Source organism: Drosophila melanogaster, chromosome 2L, assembly GCF_000001215.4.
Source record: "Drosophila melanogaster chromosome 2L".
In the NCBI taxonomy this organism is placed as follows: domain Eukaryota; kingdom Metazoa; phylum Arthropoda; class Insecta; order Diptera; family Drosophilidae; genus Drosophila; species Drosophila melanogaster.
Genome location: NT_033779.5, coordinates 12,500,681 through 12,525,724, shown reverse-complemented (window position 1 = coordinate 12,525,724; position 25,044 = coordinate 12,500,681). Strand labels below are relative to the sequence as shown.

Sequence of the window (25,044 nt, the reverse complement as noted above, 5' to 3'; positions counted from 1 at the left end):
GTGAATAAACCTTTTGATTGTTGCCCCATTATTGTTATTGACGTGTTCTGATTGTGACGCAGTTTGCTCTCAGTCTCCAAATGGTTGGTTGACCTGAAATCCACAAGTGGGCGAGAGTGGCAAGGAAAACCTAATGAGCATGTGTCGGCGAATGGAAAACCTAGGAAACCTACCCATTTTCCTAAAAACAGAAGGTGATGAACGGTAGCTCAAAGCGGTTCCAAAACAAAAATGTGCGTGACACAATGCATTTTCTCTTATCAGGCATTTGTTTTGACCCAATATGGATTTCGTTTGGTTGGGGGATTTCTAACAACTCCCACTATTTTCGCACCTAATTTGCTAGTCAGGCGGAGGTCGTTGAACTCGGAAATTATATGTTTTTTTATTTTATTTTCCATTACACTGACGCACACCATTTGTTCGCCATATTGGAATTCAATTCATTTCCGTTCCACTAAGCTCATGTTGCATTTACAATCGCGTTCTTTCACTTCCATTCATATTTTTTTAATCAACTTCTTTGTCTGCCTTTCGTTCATTAAGAGATTAGAGTGCTCCACACTAAAATCAACTTTCTATCGAAGAATAAAATAGCTTAAGATAATACAACTACATCTTTTGGATATAAAGACGGAATGACTTGCCCAAAACTAATATCAGATTTTGATATTCAAACTTGTTTTCCTTTCACATTCTGTTGCTTATCTTCTAAATTTGCATAATTCTGTGCATTTGTACCAATTAAGTATAACATTGTGTTATGTATTGTGCAAACTGATTTCGGAGATTTTAAACTTGATTTAAATTGGCTTAGATAGATTTTCTATACTAATAAATGTCCCATTTTGTATCTTGTCTGTTTAATTTTTCTGCGGCTGACTAAGAATTTTTCTAGACTGATTTTTTGGCCCACGCAAATTTTCCGGAATTTCCCCTGACAATTTTTGTATTTTTAAAAATTATCAACTTGATATATCTTCAAATGAATCTACAGCTTTTTTTTTGATGACAACAGGACCTTTAAAATATTTAATGTGCAAGCGTTTTCTCCACTTTACTGACTTTGCTGAAAGCAATAAAAATGAAATCATATTTTTCAGTTAAATGGGAAGAAACTCTGTTGTTGCTTTATGAATTTCGTCTCTGTTTTATTTTTTGTTAGTAATTTTTACTCTTCATTTTCGTATAGTTTTAGAGCCGGTTTTTTCCTTTGTCTGGCTGAGGAGTTTTCATTTTCAGTTATGTATTTTGCCGGCTTTTATTTTTGTTTTTAGTTTCCGTTGCTTGAGGTTTTATTGTTTTGTTTGTTGTTGTTTGTTTCGCAGAGTGCAGAGTCTCTTTCTGTTTATTAGTCATCAATTCGCATACACTCCGATTTCCACTTACAGTAACTCCATAAATGTTGTGGCATTTTGTGCCTCTCTTTCTGGCGCCCCTTTGCCAATTTTTCGCAGCAGCTGTGTGGAGTCAGCAGTCAACAGCTGTTTTTACCGGTTTCTTCTTCACATGGCAACGCCCACACCCACACACGCAAAGCCGTCACACACACACACACACCCACCTAAAATGACTAATACAAGCGCCAATTGACAGAGGAAGTTACTTAAAGTTTCGTGGGCAGATTGCAGTTTCCAGATTTTTTTAAAGGAGTTTGCGGATAACTAAAAGTTGTCTCATTTAACATATCATAACTGAAATCTTGAATAATAGTCAACAAGATAAATCACTAAAAAGCATTGTAAAGAAATTGTGTATGGAAATTAGATGAGATAGTCTGCATAAAATATAAGGATTTTACTAAGCTTATATGTGCTTTATAGAACCATATAAATAAATATAAAAATACCCATAATCATAAAATAGGCTTTGGTATAGTCACAAATCTTTAAATTAATTTGCATTTTAATTTTTGTATCTTATAGCTTTACATGGGTATATTAAGATAGTTCTGAAAATCAAAGCAAGAAGAACCATAATTTATTTATTTAGCTGTATTTGTTTTATAAACTTTATTACACTTTCCATCTTACGATGGCACAACAGTCTGCTAGTCTCAATCAGTCAGTCTCGTGTGAATCACTTTTTCTGCCGTCTGCGCTGCACTGTTGGCCAAAGAGGCAATTAATAAATTGCTAATTAAATTGCAACCAAACACTTGGCAAATTGAATGGATATGTGTCTATATGTCTGGGGATATGGCTGGGCGATTCAAGTGAGCAGTAGACGCCTTGCCGCTCCATTAATTTCGCATTAATTTTCTTCACGCGCGAAAATGCGAAATTAATTTATTTACTTTGCCTAATTATTGTGTGTCAGTGAGACAACACACACACACACACACACACACACACACACACACACACACACAGGCAGACAGAGGGGCGTAGAATTGAAAAAGACACATGCAGTTGTCATGGACACGAGAAACAAATGAAAGACAACAAACTGGTATAAATATAAATTAAATAAATAAAATTGTTTGCACGAACGAACGGCGGTGACGCCAAATAATAGAGGGAAATGCAAATTTAATGAACATTTTTTTGCCATGTCTTTCGGCTTATTTATTTTCCTTAGCTCGTTGATGGGGCATATTTATTCGCAGGAATTAGTCGAATTATCTAAAGAATTATTAAATACCAGTCTGAAAATCCAAATATGATTAAGACACTTAATGCCATGAAATGAACTGAATGAATGTTAATAGTTGTAAACTATATTATAATGTATATTCATTTATTTTCACAGAGTAATTCTCTAGTCTAATTTGCAGTATTTTCCCATGAGTTCTGCACCACTTATTTGTACTTTCTATTTGAATTTACATCGCCTTGTGTGATCGGTCAATTTGTCATTGCCAAATTTAATTTCCGCACAGGGTGCATTCATATGAGCATGAGAACAATTTCAAAGATGCATTTATATTGCGATGGGGAAGCATAAATCTATTGGAAATACGTTTTCTTATTCGTAATTTTCGCCAGAGCGCAAATCCATTAGAAAATGCAATTTCCAATAAGGTAAATGGAGGTCATCAAACCGATCTCTATTGATTGCATTTTGACGATATTGGTGATTTATTTGTGCGCCTATTGGTGATTTGATTTGTGGATCGATCGAAGCGCTCATTACGCCATTTGCAAACTGCATTTTAACAACTGTGTAAATATTTTATGACAACGCGCTTCCTGGTTGTCTGTTGTGTTTTTAAGGCATTTCTAAGTGAAAGGTGGATTGGTTTTGGAGCTGGAGTAGTTAGTTTTTAATTTTTTTAGGATGGTCAGGGTCTAAAAGTTACGGCAATATCAGATATATAGTTTTCTTGACACATCCTCCATTTGTATCTTAAAAATGTATATATTTAATTAATTTTTTTTTAACTAAAATATTTTACTGGCTTTTATCGATTTTAAAAGATATTCAGTCAATGAATCAGTAAAGAAAAAATCAAATAATCAGCAATACAAAAATAAATTTTACGGTTCACAATTTTTTGTTGTTTCCCGGAAATACAGCAAAACGAATCAAAAAGTATATGTATGTAGATACACTTTTATCAATTGGGGAAATTAAAAATCTGCCCGCTTGCAGCACGCTCGTGTTTCTTCTCACTTTCTTTCTTTCTTTCATTCGTTTCGCTGTCTTTCGTGTGTGCCTCGTCGTTATCAAGTATCAAGACAAGTCGGTTCTGTGATAAGAGACAAACGGCGGGCAGGCCATCGATTATGCTTGTCTTACGCGAATTCCCCAGTCGTTTGGACATATGGACAGAAATACAGCGAACTTTGTAGTCGGGGGGGCTTTCAAGTTAAAACCACATGCAATACAAGCACAAAGTAGTGAAAAAATAGAAAATAATAGATTTTGTCGTACGTCGGTTGGCGCCAAGGCGCCAAATTGTCATGTGTGCATATATAGTATATACCGAATATACAGACTACGTATACGCGATATTGAGGGGGGCGTGTGCGGGGGCTGTTCCCAGTTGTCAATTCTCTTTTCGTTGTTTTGGCAAATCTTCTATCCTTCTTTCTATTTATACCCTTTCGCGCAGGGTATTTGAGCGCTTGAGCAGTTAGGGAATAATAAGTATTATGCTTTAACAAAACTTTCTTTAAAGTGGAGTTCTATTGACTGTACTGATAAAAAAAAGTGTTAAAACATATATTTGTTCTCTAAGCTATTTGGTGTTTGGTTTTTGCTGTGATTGACAGCAGCAACAAATTGCGAAGAGCAAACAACAAATCGTGTGGAAGACAGAGAGCGAAAAAAAATAAAACAAAATAAACAATTTCTCAAAAAATTTAAAAATAGTGCGCAAATTGCTATTTTTATTATAGACTAAACGAAAAAAAAGAGCATGCAAAACAAAAACAAAACAAATGCGACAAAGTCTCGAAGTCAATCAATTCTGCGCGAGAAAGAGAGGGCACGAGAAGCTTATCACTCGAGTTCTTCGCGCCATCTCTCTCTCGCTCTCTTGCTCTGCTGCTCTCTTACATCGTTTGTCTTTTACACACGTGAATTATTTTGTTTTCCTCTCTCGCTATCTGCGTCTTCTAATTGCATTCTATCGTCGTCTGTTTTGTTTTGTTATTGCTTTTTGGTTTCTCTACCGCCTTCTCATTCTCTCTTTCTGTCTACTTCCTTTAGTGCTCTCTCTTCGATTTTGTTATTGATCATTTTTGTGCATTGCACATTATCGCCTTGTTTGTATTTGTTGCCATTTTTCTTAGCAAGAAAAAAAAAATAACAACAAAAATGCGGACAAACGTAAACACATTTTTTATTGCGTTTCGGGTTTTTACCCATTTAAATTTTAAATTTCCAATTTCGCTTCAAATAAAATTATTTAATATGCAATACAATTTAGCTTACTTATTAACTTACTCTGTAATTAATTTAAAAGTGTGTCATTATTTTGACTCACCTCTTATTTTCTTGCTTTAATATGTAAATCATTTAAAGTTCATTTTATTGCAAAACTCTATATGTTGATTTTTATATCTTTATTACCAATTAGTTTTTCGGCTGTAAAATTTCAATATTTTACTTGTATAAAATGTTATTCTCCATTCTACTGTAAGCATACATACAATGATCTTGAGAGCACTGCTTATATGAATGCGGGCTTTCCACTTTGTACAGTTTTAGAATAACTGTGCCTAACTATGTATTCAAGCAGTGTACTTCATATTCTATCAATCCAAAACTGTCGAAACTGTTAAACAGCATTACTGTTTACAGCACTACTGCTTAGTTTTCAAACTGTGCTAACATCACTGTTAAACAGTTTTGTCTGTTAGCAAAGCGGTTTGACTAAGCAGTTTACATAGCCCTCTATCGGAATATTGTCAAAATGTCAGTAAGCAGTATACGTCTTGAACAAATAACACAACAATATCAAGCAGTTTACTGAAATATTTGAAATGGAGGCGCCGAAAAATGCAATTCCATAACTTTGGTTTAGACAAAATAGCTAATAATAATTATTGCTTACGACTTTGAGCCATTTTTACTTAAATTCTTCTTCTTTTATTTTCAGGTAAGCAAGCGAAAATCATAAAAATCGAAATGTATATGCCCCAATATCATTTTTATGTATGTGAGTACTACGCTTTACCTTAATTCCCTGCCAACCCATTAAAGAAACATTCATTACTTTTTGCTGTTTTGTCTTTCCATTTAACGCATTTAAATAATTTAATCATGCATTAAGAAAACTAACTTGTAAATAAATGTAGCTTAGTGAAGCAGTCGTGTTTGAAATCTTTACCATTTTGAAAAAGTTAAGCTTAATTCACAATATATTTTAATGGTATTTCCGTTAGTTAATTTTTATTTTAATATTATCATTTGTAAATTGTAAATATTAAAGGCAAAATTTACCAACTGCCTGTATTTACTTTAAATAGGAGGCGAATCTTTTTATTGTTTTTATTGTTCCTTTAAATATTTTTGTAAATGTCATACATTTCTTTTATGTACTAAAAGTCAAAAGAATTGCAAACTGAGAGATGTGGAGATTTAGTTTCTGGTGTTGTCCCATCGTTTTTCTTCCCTAATTTTCCAACCGCTTTCAAACTTACGCAATCCTTTCTGCTGTCCTTCCAAGCTAATTGTGCTGTCCAATCAAACTGCCGAATTGCGAATGAAAACCGCAAGCATTGGAAATCGCGTATTACGTAAATAGAAACGAATTAAAGACAATTCGCAAATAAATTTCGGCTTGGCGGGTAAAAGTGGTCAAAAGCAGAAAACAGCAGCGGCGAGCGATGAAAACTCGCAGATAAACTGCGAAAACAAAACGGTGAAGCGATTAATGCACCCCCTCCCCCTCCCCCTCTCCCCAACCCCCCTCCTCTTTTTCCGACGAAAATTTTCTTCGAGCTGACTGCAAATTTCTTTTCAGCGATTTTTTTCTTTTCTTTCTCTTATCTGAGATCGCAGTTTTCGAGGCTCCCGTTTTGGAATTTTCCGTCTCGCTCTGCGCAGTTTTCTTTGAGCTTAGCTCCATTCACCTAATTTTCTTGAACAACAACAAATGCTTGTTTTTCACAATTTTTGTTGAATACTTTTATTTCCTTGTTGGCTTTGGGGCGACATACTGAACCAACGACAAAAGCGGGAAAAACACAATGGCAAATGAAAATGGCAGTGGAAGGGGAAATGGGGAAGGGGGAAAATGCTGCATGTAATGTGCATTTAATTTGTTGCTGCAACAACAATGCAGCCGCAATTTTCCATAGTTTTCAATGGGGTCGTTTTCTTTTTGGTTTGTATTGCTCATTTTATGCTAATTTCGCTACATAGCCATTATGCAAGCTGCAAGTGGCGAAAGATAGGATGATGACAATCCAGATGCCAGGATGACGCTGGGATTTTTGGGATTTTCAAGAGGATGACTCAAGAAGAAGACAGGGGAAAGTATTTAAAATTGGGGGGAGTAAACGCGAAACATATATATATGTTTATATCCGCGAAAAAAAGGTTGGCCCAAATGAGTAGAAAACTGATTTTAATAAGGATCCTTTTCCTGTTAAACTTCTAAAAGTTCTGCTAATTTACTCATCTCGAAATAAAAACTTGTTGTGCACAGAGTAACATTTTTGTCATGTGCGGCACATTAAAAAGTTTCGTGAAACTTAAAATTAACAATTAAAATCGTAGCAGGAAGCAAACAAAATTAAAAGCTCCAAAAGTTTTGCTGCAGACAAAAAAAAACAAAAAACAGATAGCCACAAAACCGAAAGGAAAAGCAACAACAAGCATGTGGGGCTCCACATTTCACTCCACTGAGAATTATCCACTATCCAACAAAAAAATAAAAGGAAAATGTGCCTGGACTGCAGCTAAAAAGTTGTTGTTGCCACCATTTCTCTTACTATGGCTTACTACTTATTTTGTGAGGCAAAGGCCTTTAGCCTGTGAAAAGTTTTTCTTTGGAAAAATCCTCTTTCCACGCCCTGTTGCATTTAATTTATGCACTTAGCTGTGGAGTAAAAATCAGCTTGATTTTCTAGAACGGAAATATGTTTTTCATCCTCAAAGGAAAAGCGAGTTGTCGTCACTCTGTCACACAGATCAAACATTTTCCAAAGGAAATGTTCGTTTTTACCCTATTTGCGAAGATTAATTTGCCACAACGTAATTGACAAAATTTTCAGCACCTTCGCCGCGATTTTGCTTTTTGTCAATTTTATTTGAGATGCATAAATTGCATGTGGCATGCCACATTCATCATCTGCTGCCTGCAGCAAAAGATTCCATGTTGCATCCTCGGCAGTTGTGTGTTGTTTATGCCGAGAATTGGAGCGCATCGACAAGTTGCAGCAAATGTTGCATCATATTGTTGCCCTGCTGCCTGTTGTGCTGGCAAATGAAGTGGAAATTGAGTCTGCTCTTGTTGACTGCGGTTGCATTTCTTTTTTTTTTTTTTTTTGAAAATATTTTGATTGGAGTGAGAGTAGTCACATTAACAAAGCAAAAACAATTAAAATTTTTAAGACAAATTATGCAATGTAATCACATTCAACTAATTGTCATGTTGTTAAAACACATACAAAACAAACTTTTTTATTGGCAGCGACAGCCTTTGCAAGGCACAAAAAATGAGCGCACACCCAAAATCATTTAATTTTATACAAATAGCAAATAAAAAACAATATGTTTTTTTCAATCAGACTTTGTCAATGCACAAGATTCGTTCACCTGATTGTCTGGCATCGATCACAGTTCACTTTCGAAACGCAAACTTTGATCACTTCATTGCAGCAACATCGAATCGACGACTCCTGTTGCCTGGCACCACCGTTTCCCTATTCCTATTCCTCTGCCCAAATTTGAACTTTCATCATTATAATTGCAATTGGCGTTGAAAAAAAAAAACTAAAATTATGCGACATCTATATATTTATATCTAAAGCTACTACTATCCAATCTATCTTATACCCTTTAAACTCTTTATTTTTTATTTAAACGTGCGTGCGACCTTTTGCTTTGCCAAAACATCCAAAATCCAAATTGATATATCCAGCTTTATAACCGCATCGAATCCTGGCGGAAATCGAAAGAGGGCCTTTAGTAATCCGCACATAGGAGGGCCCAATGATCCGTCGTTTATGCATCGATTGAATCCGCAGCTCTACTACTACAACAAATCGCAGTCGGGTAGAAGTTCCTTTTGCGTGGACGAATCACTGTGGCCCACAAACAATCCGAATGGAGCGGTCAGCGATACGAATTTGTACATGGGTTCCAGTACGGATGAGGACTATGAGGAGGCCATAGATCAGTTCTCGCCAACGATATACACCACTCGATCGGCAAGTCGTGCGATTCCCATACCAAATAGTGCCGGCAGCAGTCCACAGCATCAGATGCATCATTCGCAGCCAAGGATTGCGATCGGAATTAATCAAATGGAAGGAGGAGGTCCAACACGGAGCACGGGTGCATTCAGTGCCAGTCCCTCGATTTATGCCTATCCGCATTCGCCATTCTATGCCAGTTCGCCGGAAACGTCGTTTGGCAGTGCCGCAATGCCAGGACATCCGGCGGCCAGTTCGCGTATATCCTTCAGCTATGATCCTGCCTTTCAGCGATTGCAAGTGCCGAACGCATCCGGTGATCGTAGACCACGATCACCGCTGGAATGTGCCAGCGTTTTTGCCGCCGTTGCGGCGGCTGCAACATGCGGTGATGCAGCCGGTGGTGCAGCGGATACCGTTATCAGCAGGTCGGTGTGGGTCGATCAGTCCATACTTTCTGGTTGCGGGTTCTAATTGCCATGTCCTACTACTTGTCGCTTGATTTTGTTACCACCCCCTCCCTGTGCGTGTCCTTCGCGCTCTGAATGCTTGATGTTCCTAATCGCTTGACCTGTGGTGTTGCACGCTCAATATTGTACTGTTATTTGGATTACGTTCAGTTTCTGGGTTTCTGGGTTTCTTGTTTAAATGAATGCCAGTGGCGATATTTTGTTAAATAACAATCAACACTGACTGTTCACATAATAACTGAAAAGATATCATAGAAAAATATAACACAGTTTGATTTCAAACGATTTAATCACAAAAGAACTGAGTTATTTACAAGCTTAGTTAAAACCACTTGCTAACACTTTAGTCTAAACACCTATGGTAAAAACATTTCTCCTACTAAAATATAATAAAAATATTAGTGTAATAATGGATTGCCAACCATTCCATTGCCTTTGATGTTTAATTCCTTTTATGTCATATATTGTATTATTAATTAATTTGTTTTGTTAATGTATTTCTATGAATTCGGCATGAATTAACCAACGTGGTGCGTAAATGCATGTTATCTTATTTCAAAAATCAAAATTCAAATTTTGTTTAATTTCGCACGCAATGCTAAAACATTTTAATTTAATTTAATTTAGTTTTTATGGAAAAAAAACACTTTAATAATTTTTTTAAGGAATTCGCCAATTAGCTTTTTACCTTGAGCTTTCAATCATGTTGCGTCACTCCGCTGATGATTCATGTGGCAATCAGAAAATGCATCCTTTTCGTGGCCCAACGCAATTTATAATCCAATCGCGAGCCCTTCAGGCTTCTTCGTTTTATTCCGGCCCTTTACTTAATTATAAAAAAAGAGCCAAACTGGCGGGTAGAATGAGGAGTTTCCTGCGTTTTTCAATCAACATTCAGCAGCATTTAAAATGTTGTGCGAATTTGTTCTTGTTGTTTCGGTTTCTGGTTTGCTTGGAATTTGGCATGGAATGATGTCATACCTAAACTTTGCTGCTCTTGTAATATTTGCCTCGTGCTTCGTGCATTCGTTTCCCGATGATGATAATGATGATGATGCGTTAGCATTTGCCGGCTCATAAGCAATAAAAAAGCAATTCCTTTGAGGTGGTAGCTTGGTCGCAACGCAATTTCTCGACAGCGAGAACTGCGCAAAAAAGTGAAAAGGGTCTCCCGATAGTTCCCCCCAATCTACCCCAAAAAAAAAAAAATAAATAAAATACATGGGGTCACCACAAAGGCGAGGCTTTGTTGCGGAATGGCGCACTAAATTAGTTATCCATGGGACTGATGAAGTTCGTATGTTTAAACATTCCATAAATGACAAAAATGCCCTAGAATTTTTCTTTAAAGAAATCGAAAGCACTGATACAATTGTAGTTTAATTGCGAGCTTCCGTTTAAAATGTAGCTAATCACGCCGCCAGTTTTGAAAACTTTTTAAAAGTGTTGCGCCGAGATTGCTTTAAGTGACTCAGATGTGAGTCAATTGTAAATTCTTCATAGATTGCGATTAATATTAATGTGTGCTATATAAGGAGCGAGAACATTGGCGGTGATTAAGCAGAAAACTTTCACAATTCAATCTTTTTGAATAAAAACGGATATATCCAAAAATAACTTTGAAACGCGGTACTTTCAATCTTATCTATTTCAAGTTCTCTTTTTCGGTTATAAACTTGCCAAAATGTGCTAAAATATAGATGGTACACATAACTTAAACTTGTTCTAAGAACTTACTCCTAGGAATTGGAAATAACAAAAAAAACTATGACTATGAAATAGTACACATTAATAAATAATAATAAATAATATACATGGAATGCTAAATCATTGAAACCCCTTTAACAGCAGTACAGTTGCATCAAAAGGTTTTAAATATCTCGATCTTTCTGCCGAAATGCATGCAGTTTGAATGCACTCAAATATCGCAGAAAATGATATTCAGAAACGAATACAAAAAACCGAATCGACTTGAGTCCAAAAAGTTTTATCAAAAAGAGAAACCAGAGTCTCAAGTTCAAGGTCAGTAATCCCAAATGGGACCGCCGGGTGTTTCGTCCGAACATTTTTGGTGAGGATGCCCATGGAGGAGTGTACCATATGTAAGCTGCTGCTTGCGACTCCCCAGACCAATTAGAATTTCAATTAGGCATCATCATCTTGAGCTGGTCCATATATACTTTGGTTTTATCTCACTCAAGAGAGGCGAATGAAATGTGGTGTTTGCTTATCGAGGCGCTATGCTTGCTCCCTGAATTCCCCTGCCCCATAAATAAAAGTGAGCTCGATTTTTGTGTGTGGCTGCGGCTGAATGGTTTGCTACGGATGATGTCAGCATTTATTTTTGGCACAAATGCTTGCTTGCAGCCAGCCGAGCAAAACACAATGGCCAAAAAAAAAAAAAAGAAAAGAGCAGACAACAACAAACGCAAAACAAAACACAAAACCCCCCCAAAAAAAAAAAAATATGAGCGAAAAAACGAAGCAGAAGGCAAACCAAAAAAGCCGCAAAACATGCCAAAAATAATACTCAAGTAAGGAAAAATAATAAAAAGAAAAAATGACGAGCCGCACATAAACAATTATCTTATGGAAATGCTTTAAGGAGTCGAGCTGATGAAGTGTAGGCCAGCGGCACAGAGTCTTTTTTTTATGGCCAAGAGTAATGTATGTATGTTGGCCCAGAAGAGGTGGAAACGATTCTTCTTATTGACTTTGCTGTCTGGCTTGAAGATTTCTCTCTTATTCTTCTGGTCGAGTTGGCTTTGTTTGAGTTTTGGGCCTGTCTAAGAGGCATTCTTTTTTTACCCTTTCTTTGGCTGCCACCAAAGATCATTTGTCGTCGCCCACTTGTATCTGCAAGATATGTCGATTTATATATTGGGTTTTTTTCCACAAGTATGTATATCTTGTCATGTCATTTCACATTATTGCCTACTCGATGAGTCGTGGTTATTTATTTGTTTTACTTTTTATACATTTCATATTTATTTTATTTAATTTATTTACGTATTGTGGATTATTGTCTGGGCCCATCTATATTTAGGCCTATTTACAAGTGTTTATTGATTGAACAAAATTTATTTTAATGGCATAGATGTTATGTAATATTTTAATTATTACTCTTGGTGGTAAGTTAAAAATATATGCTGGCCATCAATCATTTTTTGTGAAACGTCATCGTATTTGCACTTTTTATTTGAATTGTTTAAAAGACAAAGATAATATATTTTTTGATTTCAACACTCGCTTCGAAAGTCTAAAATCATCCTATAAATATTTAAATCATTTCGAGTTGTGATTAAAAGCACATCAATCACTAGTTATGTTACGAAACGCATACAATTAATGCGAATTTTTCGCTTCTGAATTATGTAAAAAGGTCAAGCTACGTTATATATAACTAAAACAAAGTCCGAATATGTATGTTTATGAACTATATTTTATGCCGGCATTATTGGTCTTTGGACTTTACGGATAGTTCATGAACTGCAATAACCGTAAATCTAGTCCATAAGGAAGTGGTTGTGGAACTTTAACTGCCTAAGCCGAACTCCTTCACTCCACTGTCCACACTAATCGATGTGATTACATTAGCATTAGCCGAGGGACATGGAAAACGGGAATATAGACACAGACACATCTCGCTGAAATGTGCAGGCGGAAAATGGGGAACTACGAAGACTAACGAGCTACAACAATGGCAAGCGCTGTCGACGCCATCATGTCTGCCACATTCGTTCGTTCGCTGGAAATCGTTAATTTTCCACCCTTTCTCCCCTTTCTGCCACCACATTCGAGCCGTAGACAAAGCGGCAGATATAGATACACTTTTCTATACATTATTTCTCATTGCAATGCGCGGCAAATTACATTTAAATGGTTGCCACTTTAAATGTCTATTGAATGGAGGGGGAGAAGAAAGGTTCATTTGAAAGTTGGGGCGCAAAAGGATGGTTTATTAGAAAAATGTCCTAGGAGCAGACACACAATGCGACCACAAATGACACTTGCACAAACGGAAATTATTAATAAACAACAAAATGCGTAGGAAACCCGATTAGCGTGATATAAAAAATGCAATTAATATTTTGCATGACAAGGCAAAAATGTAACTTAAATTATTTAAAGCGTGGCAATTATTTCAATTCATTTTTTAGTTTCTAAAGAAACAATTAAGTGTGGTTCCTATTTTAATGTATCTCGCGTGTGCAAGTCGAATATCTTTTAATTGCTGTTTTTCTTTGAGATTTTCCGAGTCGATTAACACTTGCCGTTAATGAATTGCCATTGGCTTTGTTTTCCACGGAATTATTTGCGATGAGAAACTGTTTCATAAATGAAAATGAACAATTAAATGGGTATGGCTTGATAGATTCCGTTTGAACTTTAGAACTCATTGATAATTCGCAGCCAGCTGCCTGCTACTTTGTATTCTCGAGTGGCGTGAGCAGAATAATTCAGGGTTGTCAGGTGTCGTAAGAGTCCAGGTGGGCGTCAGAACCTGCAGCTCATATTGATGTGAAACTGCAGTTTTAATTATTTTTCCAAGAATCAGTGTGGCCACGTGGGTTATGTTAAACAGAAGCCGACGAATGCTAAACACAAACACAGACGCATAGAAAAGCAATTCTGCTCGCCATTTACCGGCGTCTATTTGGCCAAGCTAATGAGTCGATAATGGTCGAATGGTTAACGAGGGGAGGAACGTTTGTTGGACAGTTTAGCCACAAAATAAAGCAAAATATATACATATACAGCTGGTGTTTGGCATATGGTGCGCTTCATTAGTTAGCCAGAGTGGAAAAACAAAAAAAAAACAAAGGCAACCTGAGATGGAAAGTCTGTGGGGGTTGGGGATTGAACAACATTTTTAGAATGCTTAAGTTCGTTATGGTTTCGGGTTACAGAAACTCATAGCAGGAAACAAAAGAAAAAGTCAAGAGATGGCTAATAACGTGGCAGACACTCTGGCGGCACAAACAAACCGAGGCAGTGAAAAATGAGGCAAAAAAAACAAACTGTTGACTAAGCCAAAACACATAGCCACAACTTTTCACTCAATGGTCATTTTCAATTTTGCATAATGCTAAGAAATTCTTATGAAACCTCAAGCCACGCAATGTTATGCTATGCGAAATGTGGAAAATAATGGAATAGCCCGGCTTGAATTATGGTATATCAATTATATAATGCAAACATGCAGAGCTCTCGAGCAAAGCAAGTGAAATTGTCCAGAGAATTGAAATGCAATAGTGCATACACTTTCCTTTTCGGAAATCCTACACACTTTCGCGTTAAGCCTTTGAATTTATAGATTGTAATAACTCAACATCATATAACAATTACTTAACTTTATTGTATTTATTAAGTCGTAAAAGCTTAATGGCTCAACCGTTTGGCTGCAATTTCCCGGTAGTTTTCGTTCCACCCGCCAAGGAAAATTGCAAGGCAACCGAAGGAGGTCATGTTTCGCCCTGCAGTCATTATCGCCACAAAATCACAAGCTCCATGACAAGCTCAAAATGCCTCAAGTCAAGCCACTGCCATAGAAAAGAAAAGAAAAAAAAGAAAAGTGTTGCCGCCCAGCTCGAATAATTGCATAGGCAAGTGCCCCCAGTCTATTCCAAAATAAAAGTGCAACAATCCAAACGGCGGCCACAAAACAAAAAAAAAAAAAAACCTCAAACTTCAAAGCAACTTCAACCGCAACAAAGAAAAACATGAGTATGGAAAACGAGCTGAAATTATGATTAGTTGTAATTTGATTTTAGCCAGCCTTTTGCCTTGCGGTTGAGTTTTCCTCGCTGCCATTTTGCATTTAATTATGTGCGAAATTTGTGATTTTATGGCCAGCGATAAAAACAACGTTGCTGGAGTCCAAACAAAAGCATGAAAAAAAGTGGTATCGAATTGCGTATGAGACTGTGGCAATACCCTATACACAAGTTTTACAAGTGTACTTTGGTTTTAAAAATGCAAATGCATTTGCTCAATGGTATCCATGAGGCTATAGGGTATCGAGGAAACTAATATCTTAGAACGTGCCGCACTTTGGGATTTGAATCGTTCGCTCAACGCATACGATATTATTTGTTGCTCTTACTTTTTGTTGTTGCCAGGGAATTAGAGCAATGAACTGTTGACTTGTCTCAGCCGGAACTATGAGTTCATAGTGCCCATTGCGAGAAATGCAAAATACGAGAAGGCGAAATTCAAAAGGCCCAGAGACCACACACACACACACACACACACGCACACACACACACACACACACACTCTCTCGCATGCAGACAAACCGATTTGAGCACGAAATCGTAGGGGTAAACATTCAAAATTTATAGTAACAACAATGGGCAACGCCAACTGCAGTCCTGCTGACCCACAAAAAGGGTCTTGTTCCGGAGGTGATTGCACTACACAACCAACTGCTACCACTAACACCAACACTACTAGTACTACGAACTAGTACTAGTACAGCCATGTAACGCCCACCTTGTACACACCCCACGTAACATTACAGAAATTGCCTTCGAAGGCGGACGAGAACGGCACGCGATGATGTCTAGAATGTCTTTGCGGGCCTTTTTTCCACGAATTGTTGCATTTTGATGAAAATGCAAATGCATTTGTTTTTTTATTTTTTTTTTTTTTGTCCAAACAATCGTGCATAGGCAAATATACACCCCGAAAAGTCAGTCACTGTTGGCCAACGTGGAATTAGACCAAGTTGACTTTAGCACAGTCATCAATGGTTCAATATTTGCTATTATTTGTTCAGTCAATAGAAGACAGCTCATAATATTTGTCCATTTGCAAACGAGGAAGATTGGAATGCGAGCAAAACTGCCTTTTGTTTTGCAAAGAAAAAAAATCCAAAGTAAATTAAGCTCAGACGCTAGGCAGGGATTTTTCTCAAATGAATTTCTTTTATAAACCCAAGGTTCTTAGATCATACATATTTCGGTCAATATTTGTCTTGTTACTCTGCACATTCCCTTCATTGTTCTTATTTCGCTAATGAGGTTCATTGACATTGCCAAGCACGCAGACAAAACCACGAAAGAGAAAACTGCCTTGTTTACTTACAAGCAACCACAAAATATACATTTTAAAAAGTAAGCAATGTATATAGAGCTATTTATAATTTGATTTGACTTTATAATTAATGGCACTACAAAATAATAGCGCACTACAAAGCACTATCATTTATACAACACTGTTTAAATTAACAATATGGATTTATTAACACGTGTAATTGTCTTTACACTTATTGGGCTTATGTGACAAACTTTCACTTTTTAACGCTTACTTGTTGAGTGATTTTATATTCGAGGAAATGGCGTGACCTCATCTACATCTAAAAATATACATATCTAGCCCAAGAAATAGATTTTTTGTTTCTACGAGAATAAATGAGTGAATATTTGAGGAGGCAAAATAATTGTCATTTGTGAATGAAGTAGTTGAAGTCATGTCCCAATTTAACTCTTATCAAATGCGGATACGTAACAAGTAGCAGATAACCAGGCTTGTTATATATGACAGTTGGTCGATTTCGAAAGACATTCGTTTATGGCGCACAATAAAAGTGATTTCAATCAGATACTGATATGTTGTTGGGCAATACGGCTATGGGTAACTCATATTTGTGCAGTACTCTTTGTTTCATATATTGTATATTCAAGGCATACAGTTGTTAGCAAAGTAATAAAATTCAGTAATTTTACATTGCAAGTTGTTGCTTTACCCCTACTTCATTTTTAAATAGTTAGCTAACAACAACTCGGATTAGAGGCCTGCCAGTTGAGCGAAACCAACCAAGTTGATTTAATCGCTCAGAAAACTGGTTTTCGTTTCTAAATTAATAACAGTTAACAATGGAATTGTGCAGCCAGCCAGTTAGACCATGCCCAGCTCGTAAAAGACCTTTGACTCGCTTATTTCTTTGTAGTTTATTTGCCAAGCTTAAATTCTAACTTAAGCTAAATACGTATTACATAATAAGATCTTTAATTTAAATCACATTGCACTTGCTCGTGCGGTCAACAAACAAACGATGGGGTAATAAAAACAATCAAAGCACATTTTTATAGGAATATTTGGGTGGCGCAAGAGGAATCTTCTGTTAATTTCCGATGATTATTTGGGCACACTGCCAGCGGATATGTTGCAATTTGTGTGCCCATTCTTGTTCGTTATTTTCCTCTCAGTTTGTGTTTACATTTTTCAACTAGAGTACTAGAGTACAGTCATGGCGATGAACATGAGCAGTACGAGTATGAGCCAAGGGCAGATGAACATCAGGCAGGCGACTTCAAACATTTTGCTCTCCTGTTCACCAGCGATCTGCTGCCAACTGTTGCTATTGTCTGCGATATGCAGGACTTTTTCACTCCTTCGTAGCTCTTTGTTTGTTTTTTTTTTGCCTGGCACTTTTCGGTGGACAAATCGAAAATCGTGGAAACACACACACAACAGGTACGACGTTCGCCGTAACACTGAGCCAGTCGAACCTTTTACCTCGTGTTTGTCGACGATGTTGCTGATGGGCAGCGTTGTTGTTGTTGTTATTACTGCTGCTGCTGCTTCTGTCGTTCGGTTTCTTGTCGCTTCGGCTCTTTGTTTGCTTGTGCCGGTTTTGGGTCTCTCCCACTCTTCTCTCTGCCTTGCTCTCTCTCTCTCTCTCTCTCTGTGTGTGTCGCGATTATCTCTGCCGCTTTTTGTTTTCGATCGGTTTAAGCTTTTGTTTGGCTTTAACTGTATGGGCTTACCTTTTGAGTTCGCGCCGAGTTTGAAAAGCTTCTGACAATTGCACTTCAATTTCATTGACCCCACAAATCAGCGATTCATTCGACTTGCCCTCTTCGCTTCTCGTAGTTTTCTATTTGGTTTTCCTGCGCGTCGTTCTTATCACTTGCCTGTGGGTTATCATGAATAACCTCGATTTTCTCAGGTGAGCTGGACGTTTTACTGCGTGTTTACAGGCGTAAGTTGTAATACAAAGTTGCAGATCTGACTTTAACCGTTAACATTAAAAAAAAAATGTTTTAAAAATACAACTTAAGCTTGAAATGGAATCTTTTTTCTTAACTTCTTTAAAAGTTTATTGAATATTAAAAATTTAGGGGTCAAAGTATTATAGTCAAAGTGATAAATAATAAATAATTTATAATTCCTCATACACTCTGACTTGCACACTTTTATGTCCCCTTTCTTAGTAGCCCACATAAATCTTAATTATACTATAGTATAGTACTATCAGTAACATGACAAGCTTTTTGGCTCTGTTGCCGAAAAAGAGACATAATTTGAGCGTGGAGCTGATCGTGACCATCGAGGTGGCGACCTTTTACAGAACTGGTCTGGTAGCTGCACCCATTGCCATGTGGAAAATTACAGGCAACCAGTTTTGTTTACTTTTGGCTTCTTAAGACCCAGACAGCGTCGATGATGGCTTTATAAAGTACCTTTCAATATGTGCTTACCGCCAATAAGGCAATAAAAAAAAATGGACAAAGCGTGCCATTCAAGCCCCGTCATCTAATCAGTTTTTCCCTTCCAACACCTCCGTCTCAGCTTATCTTATCAAATGTTTACTTCTAAAAAATGGTCTTCAATAATGGTTGAGTTGTGTTAAAAAATATCAATGAACTGCACTGCATGATATTAAGTTAATTATATAGCTACATTTTAATAAATTCACTTAATTTTTATTTAGAATTCGTTTATATTGAATTTCAATTAATATATTTTCTCTTTTTTTTCAGGTATGTATCAGATCTACTTATAATACGCTAGTATTATATTAGTAAGTATATTTGTGTATATCTGTAAGTAGGATACCAGTCTAATAGAAAGGAAAAACTACTTGCATACCTATAATATTGTCAAATAATTCTAGTTATTTTATGGCGAACTTTTGTATAGTCAGTGAAGTCTTTTCGCTAGGGGTTGATATCAATATTCTGTTAAGTATGCTACACAAAATATGATACTACTTTAAATTGGTTTCGCTTAATAATTCTCAGTTTAGTGTCATTACAAAGTTTGTTACTCTCTTTCTTGTTCCATCAAATTTAAAAACAGATAAAATACGGTATAATTTGCCAAACTAAGCTCTTTATATTGAATACGTATACGTAATTTTTTTAAACTACATCAAACAAAGGAAAATGTTCCGAAAACATTCTTTGTGCATAACGTTAGTACTTTGAGTTGGGCATCTGGCAAATATTGCTTAGACTAAAACACGACCATTGTTTTATTACCCCAAATGGCACATTGTATGCCATTACGTATACGCCTAGTAGACCACGTATTTTCAGAAATTAATTCTTGTAGCATTGTTTCCACGCTCTAATACAAATGTTCTGCATTGTCCTATTACATAAATAGCCTTACATTTGATCGAACTTCGTTTTAATGACAAAAATCAGTCTAAGTTTGTTTCTTGTCCCCTTTTCCCTGTTAACTTTTCGGATTTGCAGGACGACCCGCACGCACCGAAGTTCTATTGTTTTGTTAGGACTCTGTGCTGTTCGCTGTAAACATATATTCGCATAGCTGATTTTATGCTTTGTTTACTCAAGTATGTGGGTCATGCTCCACTTGCAATCAGGGCAGCGAGAATGGAATGGGATGGGACAGGCCCACATACATATAACCAATTAATGTCGGATGTCCTTAGAGTAGTGCCCACTAACAGACAAAAAAAAAACAAGCTATTCAGTTCGGAAACAAAGGAAATTCCTTCAAATTCCAGCACTGACGTTGAATTACCTTGTCATTGAAATCCATTCACTGGCATTTCATTCCTTCATGCGATGTTACAAAGGTTTTTGTGGCATTTCTCTGCCATTGCCTTTCCGGGAAGCCTTGAGGAAGGACCTTTCAAATGGTTTCGCCTCGTTGATAATTTATAAATTGGTGTAATTATTTTGGCCAGCGGAGAACTTACAAAAATGGGGACAGCTGAGAGGCCTTTTCCTCTGGCTTTCTCTCTTTCTCTGGCCTTTTGGTCTATTGTGCAGTGTTCATTTCTGCAATCGCTTCCTATCTCCCTTCCACTCGTTACACATGATAACGATGAATTTATGTTTTTTTCTTGTGCGTTATATTTATATATATATGTATGTATATAAATTGGTTGGGCTAGCACGTTTTCCTGGCCGATTTGCGCAGGCGTAGGAAAATTGAGAGCCACCCAAAACAGAAGCAGGTGTTATTTATGCTTCACTCAAATCCATATATATTCTATATTTATGTATACATCAACAGAGAGAGAGAGAGAGAGCAGTAAAGAGAGAGTGAGAGAAAGAAAGAAAGGGCCACTGCAATACAGAGCTTATAAGACAGAAAAGATATTCAATTTGGAAGGGAAAATACTGAGGAAAAGCCAGATACAAATTTTCCTCTTGTCGAGAGCGCAAAATTCACTTTCTTTGCGAAAATCTATCTCTCACGTGGCTCTCGCTCTCTCATTTTCTGGTACGAAAATGAACTCGCGCGTGCTCTCTTTCCGCCTGGCTCTCTCTCATCTGCATGTTTGGGCGATGAACGCGCCACAAAAAGCTAGCAACAAAAAAAAATCCTACCCTCAGTCAGTCAATCTACACTTTGGCTTCTTGCTAAACCAAACACAAAAACAAGCTGGCAAAATATAATATTTTCTAGCACTAAAAATTATAACATTAAAAATCGGTTTAATTAAGTTTAACTAAAGTACTTGCCACACATAGTTCGGGAACCTTTTTGTTGTGCAGAAAAAGAGCCTTTTTTTTGTGTGCGATTGTGGCTTGTTTTTGTGGCAAACGCGGAAGTTTTCGCTGCTGTCGTCAGTCAGTCGTATTCGAACATCATCGGCGAGCGTTTGTGTGCGTTTAGTGTGCTGACTGTGCGTGTATGTGTGCGTGCAACCAAATAAAGTTTACAACAATTGAAAAGTTGTAAGAAAATCAGCAAAGCAACAAAAATTAAATAAAATTTAAACGGCATCAAAGTGTTTCGTTTGATTATATAAAATCAGCGAATAAAACGAATGCACATTTGCATCTGGGCAATCAAAAAGTGAAAGAAAAGCGAGCTACCAAAAAAATCTTTCATTCAAAACGCCTCGGTTGATTTCAATGTGTGCGTGTGTGTTGGCCCCTCTCTCTCGCTCTTACATTTCGCTCTCGCTCGCATAGATAATTTCTAGAATTTCGCGCCCATTTGTTATTTCCCTTGTTTTTTCTTCTTCTTCTTCAACGCGATAAAAAAATTATTACATTCTACAAAACGGTGATCAGCAAAAATTTCATTCATGGAAAACAAAAACAATTTAGAAATCGCTTTTAATAACGGAAATATTTTTATTAAAAGGTAATGTCACCCAATTCTAAATTGTAATTATTTGTGTTCGTATTGTTGGTTAATTCGTTTCGGTTTATGATTTCATTGTGTTGACCAGTACAAAATAAATGGCAAATTAAATCCAATCAAATTATTCCTCACATCTGATCAACATCAAACGAACATCAAACATTAAAGAGCATTTCAACTAATTGTTAAGAATTTGTATGCGATTTTCGGACTTCGAAAAATATTATTTTAAATTTTAAAAATAATAAAACAAATTAATGTAGCTGGCAAACACGATTTAATTGCCAACTATACACTAGTTTTTCTATGACATACTTGTGGTAGCCCAAATATTGGGGGATAATACCAAAGACCACATACGCCCAAAAATCGGTCCTTGTGGAGAAACCAACCCCAAAGTGTTCTTAGCATGCAATATGTACGCCCTCTATTTTCCACTAGTTCAGTACACTTGAAATCAATACAAGGAAAGACAAGCCATTGAAAAGGCAAACATTTAATCGCCTTGACTGGCACTTTGCGCCTTCAATGTCACGGTGTCCTTAATGGGCCAATGAAAGTGTCCTTCTGCCCAAAGCCGAATGGCCCATTAATCAGAAATCAATAAATAGTGGAAACCGAACGGCTAATTTCGCTAGAAGTTAAGCGCAAGAAGTTTAATTGTGCAAACATGATTGTGGGACCATTTCCACGAAAGACAACAAGACCATTGATTTTTCTCTATCTTATGCTATTTTCCCATTTTCTTGGCGCTTTCCTTAACGAATCATTGTTGTTCTTTTGCCCACACAAAGCATTTGAGGTTGTCAGCTTATTTGTGTTTGCTGTAGCGTTTCCCACGCATTGGCATGGCTAAAAACCATAGAAAGGGCAACCCCACCACCACCCTTTTGATTACGCAACTCTTACTTGAAAGTTGATTTTCATTCATTTCCTTGGCGCTATTCGGTGAAATACCCTTGGGTTTTGGCTTAGTTTGATTATCGTTTCGCCAGCCACAATGGCGTCACGTCAACGCTGCGAATACGCAATATTTTGACTGGTGACCTCAGCAAATGAGAGGTGGAGGCTACACACACAAAAAAAAAATAACAATACACACCCCGAAAAATTATCAACTTCGATTTGCGAGAGCGATCTTTTTCGCTTGAATGCAACTTTGCCTATAATTTGCCCATTTTGGTCATTTGAACAAAAACAATTTCATTTTAGATCTTTGCGTGCTGATAATTTGATTTAAACAGCTTAACATCATCATCATATATATCGAGAGATAGAACATCTGGCTGGTTCATTTAATCGACGTTTGCCTATTAAGCGGATCGCATTTGTGCATCTCTTCTACTTTTTTTTCGATTTCCAGTAAATGAATCTTGATGAACTGAGCTGGCTTTGTTCGGTTCTAGCCGGTATTTTTATCGGTTTTCGAGAGACTTTGATGATTGAATTAAATATTGTTGCTTTTTTTTATGTATTTATTGATTTATAAATCAATTAAATTGAAGTATCGTTAAAGGAATTGAGCGATGAATTACTTTTACGGAACCTAATTGAGCGCAAACTTGAATGAACCTTCGAGAAAAGTCATTGGTACATAATTTGAAATGATCCTAAAAGTAATTCTGTCGGAGCATTTTAATTTCGCTGGCATAATTAGCTGTCCATAAAATCACTGTGGCATAGTTTAACCGTTAAAAAGATTGTCCAAGGAGCATACTTAAAATTAAACTACTTTTTTGTTAGTGCTACCAAAATCCCTGGTCATATCAGCGCATGAACTTTTTTTTATATCCCATCCATTAAAATGGAAATTTATGGCCTGAATGCAATGGTATTTCATAGATGCACAGCCCTTGGACTTCTGAAATGCAGCTTACGTGATGAAATCGTTTTGGAAATGTTAGCGTCCTTGGCAGCATTTGGCGCCAATTGTCAGTCGCTCAACTGCAGCTGAACGGCAACTGGAGATGCCATAAAGTCAAGCGAAGTTGGGGGAAACAATAAAATGTTATCATAAAAATCCAGGGGTAAATGGTGGGGCAGCAGAACGGCAGAACATAGCGAAGCATCCGCCACGACCCACATTTGCCCACCCACACAATGAATGCATGCACTTTATGTTGCTGTATCTGTGCGAATGTATCTGAGGCTGCTGCCGATTGTGGGCTGTATCTGTGTGTGCGCCAGCATCTGCATAGGTAACTGTATGTGTGCGAAGCAGTTGCAGCAAAGAACTGAGCTGAACTGAACTGAACTAAACTAAACTTAAATAACAACATGTTCAGGTTTCGTATTTTTCTGTTGGCCCATTCACAGGGAGATAGAAAGAGGAGGCGAGAGCAGCCCACCCACCCCTCGATTGTTTCACATGGCGCAGTTTTCAGGTCAAGGTCAGGCCTGCTGGTGTGCATCTGTGTATGTGTGTGCCTTTGTGGCAAAAACGATTGCGTTATGTGTTTTTTGTTTTTTTTTTTTATTATTTTCTCTTGTTCCCAAAGCAAGTAATGCGCTTTTGGAAAGTTGTCGAGTCCTTCGCCCGATCCTTGCCCGTACTTGTTTGCTTCTTTTTTTGTTTTCTCTGCCGTAGCTCAATGAGGCGTACAAACACACACACACAGTCAGTAGCAGAGACCCACACACAGATACTTTGCATAATTCCATTACACACTGCGTAAGTTGAGCTGAAATACGCATAAGGATAGCAAAAGTCGGGGTGATGGTGGCAATTTCGACTCCTTGCTGACATTGTTTTAGAATGCGCATAAATTTCATGCTTAAATGATTTTTATTGAACGCTTGGCAGATCTACGATTTTAATTTAAAAGAGTATTTATTGAAATGGGAAATTTATTTGCAACAATATCGGACTGGATTTTAAATAGATAGATATAGATAGATATATCAAACTAATACAACCAAATAAGTAATAATTTCTAACATTATTTCAAATATACCTAAATTATTTGCATATTTGTGTATATCTTTAAAAAAAAGACCCCATGTTTTCAACGTAAGATGACTGTATATTTAAACTGTGTTCTTAAATTCTAACAATATTCAGGCCCATTTATTGTGTGCCCATGATTACCTTGTCTGAGCCTAATAAACCCAGGCATCCCATCACATTACTTCCGCGGATTCCATCTAATGTATATCACAGCCCACTGGCCCACGCACGTGTTCAACCAAACAAGAAAAGATCCTTGGCAAGCAACCATTCGTCCATTGTGTTGAGTAGCTATGAAATGATGCCCTTACAATGGAACTCGAGCATTAGACATATGCAGTTCATTTATGAACAGAGATTTTATTTTCTTGTTTCGCGCTGTATTTAGTGTCGAGTTGGGTTCCATTATGAAAACGTTTTCAAGGCAAAATGGTTTTGTGTTGTTTTCATG

General features: G+C 37.0%; 2 protein-coding genes and 1 non-coding gene across 8 annotated transcripts in view; 1 reads left to right on the top strand and 2 right to left on the bottom strand.

Moving 5' to 3' along the window:
• Window positions 1-25,044, top strand: part of bun (bunched) — a 91,072-nt gene that overhangs the window by 20,887 nt on the left and 45,141 nt on the right. For 2 of the 6 annotated variants that reach the window (NM_001273490.1, NM_001042893.2), the window contains exon 1: window positions 20,893-21,646. The exons of 3 other annotated variants lie outside the window; for them this stretch is intronic. In NM_001273490.1, coding sequence (NP_001260419.1) covers window positions 21,588-21,646 — 59 coding nt within the window. In that variant the 5' untranslated portion in view covers window positions 20,893-21,587. Of the gene's footprint in view, window positions 1-8,539; window positions 9,242-20,892; window positions 21,647-25,044 lie in introns of those variants that run through there. One more of the 6 variants, NM_001042892.3, reaches the window with a different exon arrangement.
• Window positions 17,221-17,786, bottom strand: CG43051 (uncharacterized protein). Its single transcript, NM_001382204.1, has one exon. It carries the CDS (start codon window positions 17,606-17,608, stop codon window positions 17,525-17,527), a length of 84 nt encoding a protein of 27 aa, NP_001368958.1. The 5' UTR covers window positions 17,609-17,786; the 3' UTR covers window positions 17,221-17,524.
• Window positions 17,471-17,617, bottom strand: snoRNA:CG43051-a. Its single transcript, NR_047947.1, has one exon. It is a non-coding gene; the product is annotated as a snoRNA:CG43051-a (small nucleolar RNA).

Excerpts from the sequence above, each read along its gene's own strand:
- CG43051 (NM_001382204.1), bottom strand. The coding sequence starts at position 17,608 with ATGTTTGAAGTCGCCTGCCTGATGTTCATCTGCCCTTGGCTCATACTC.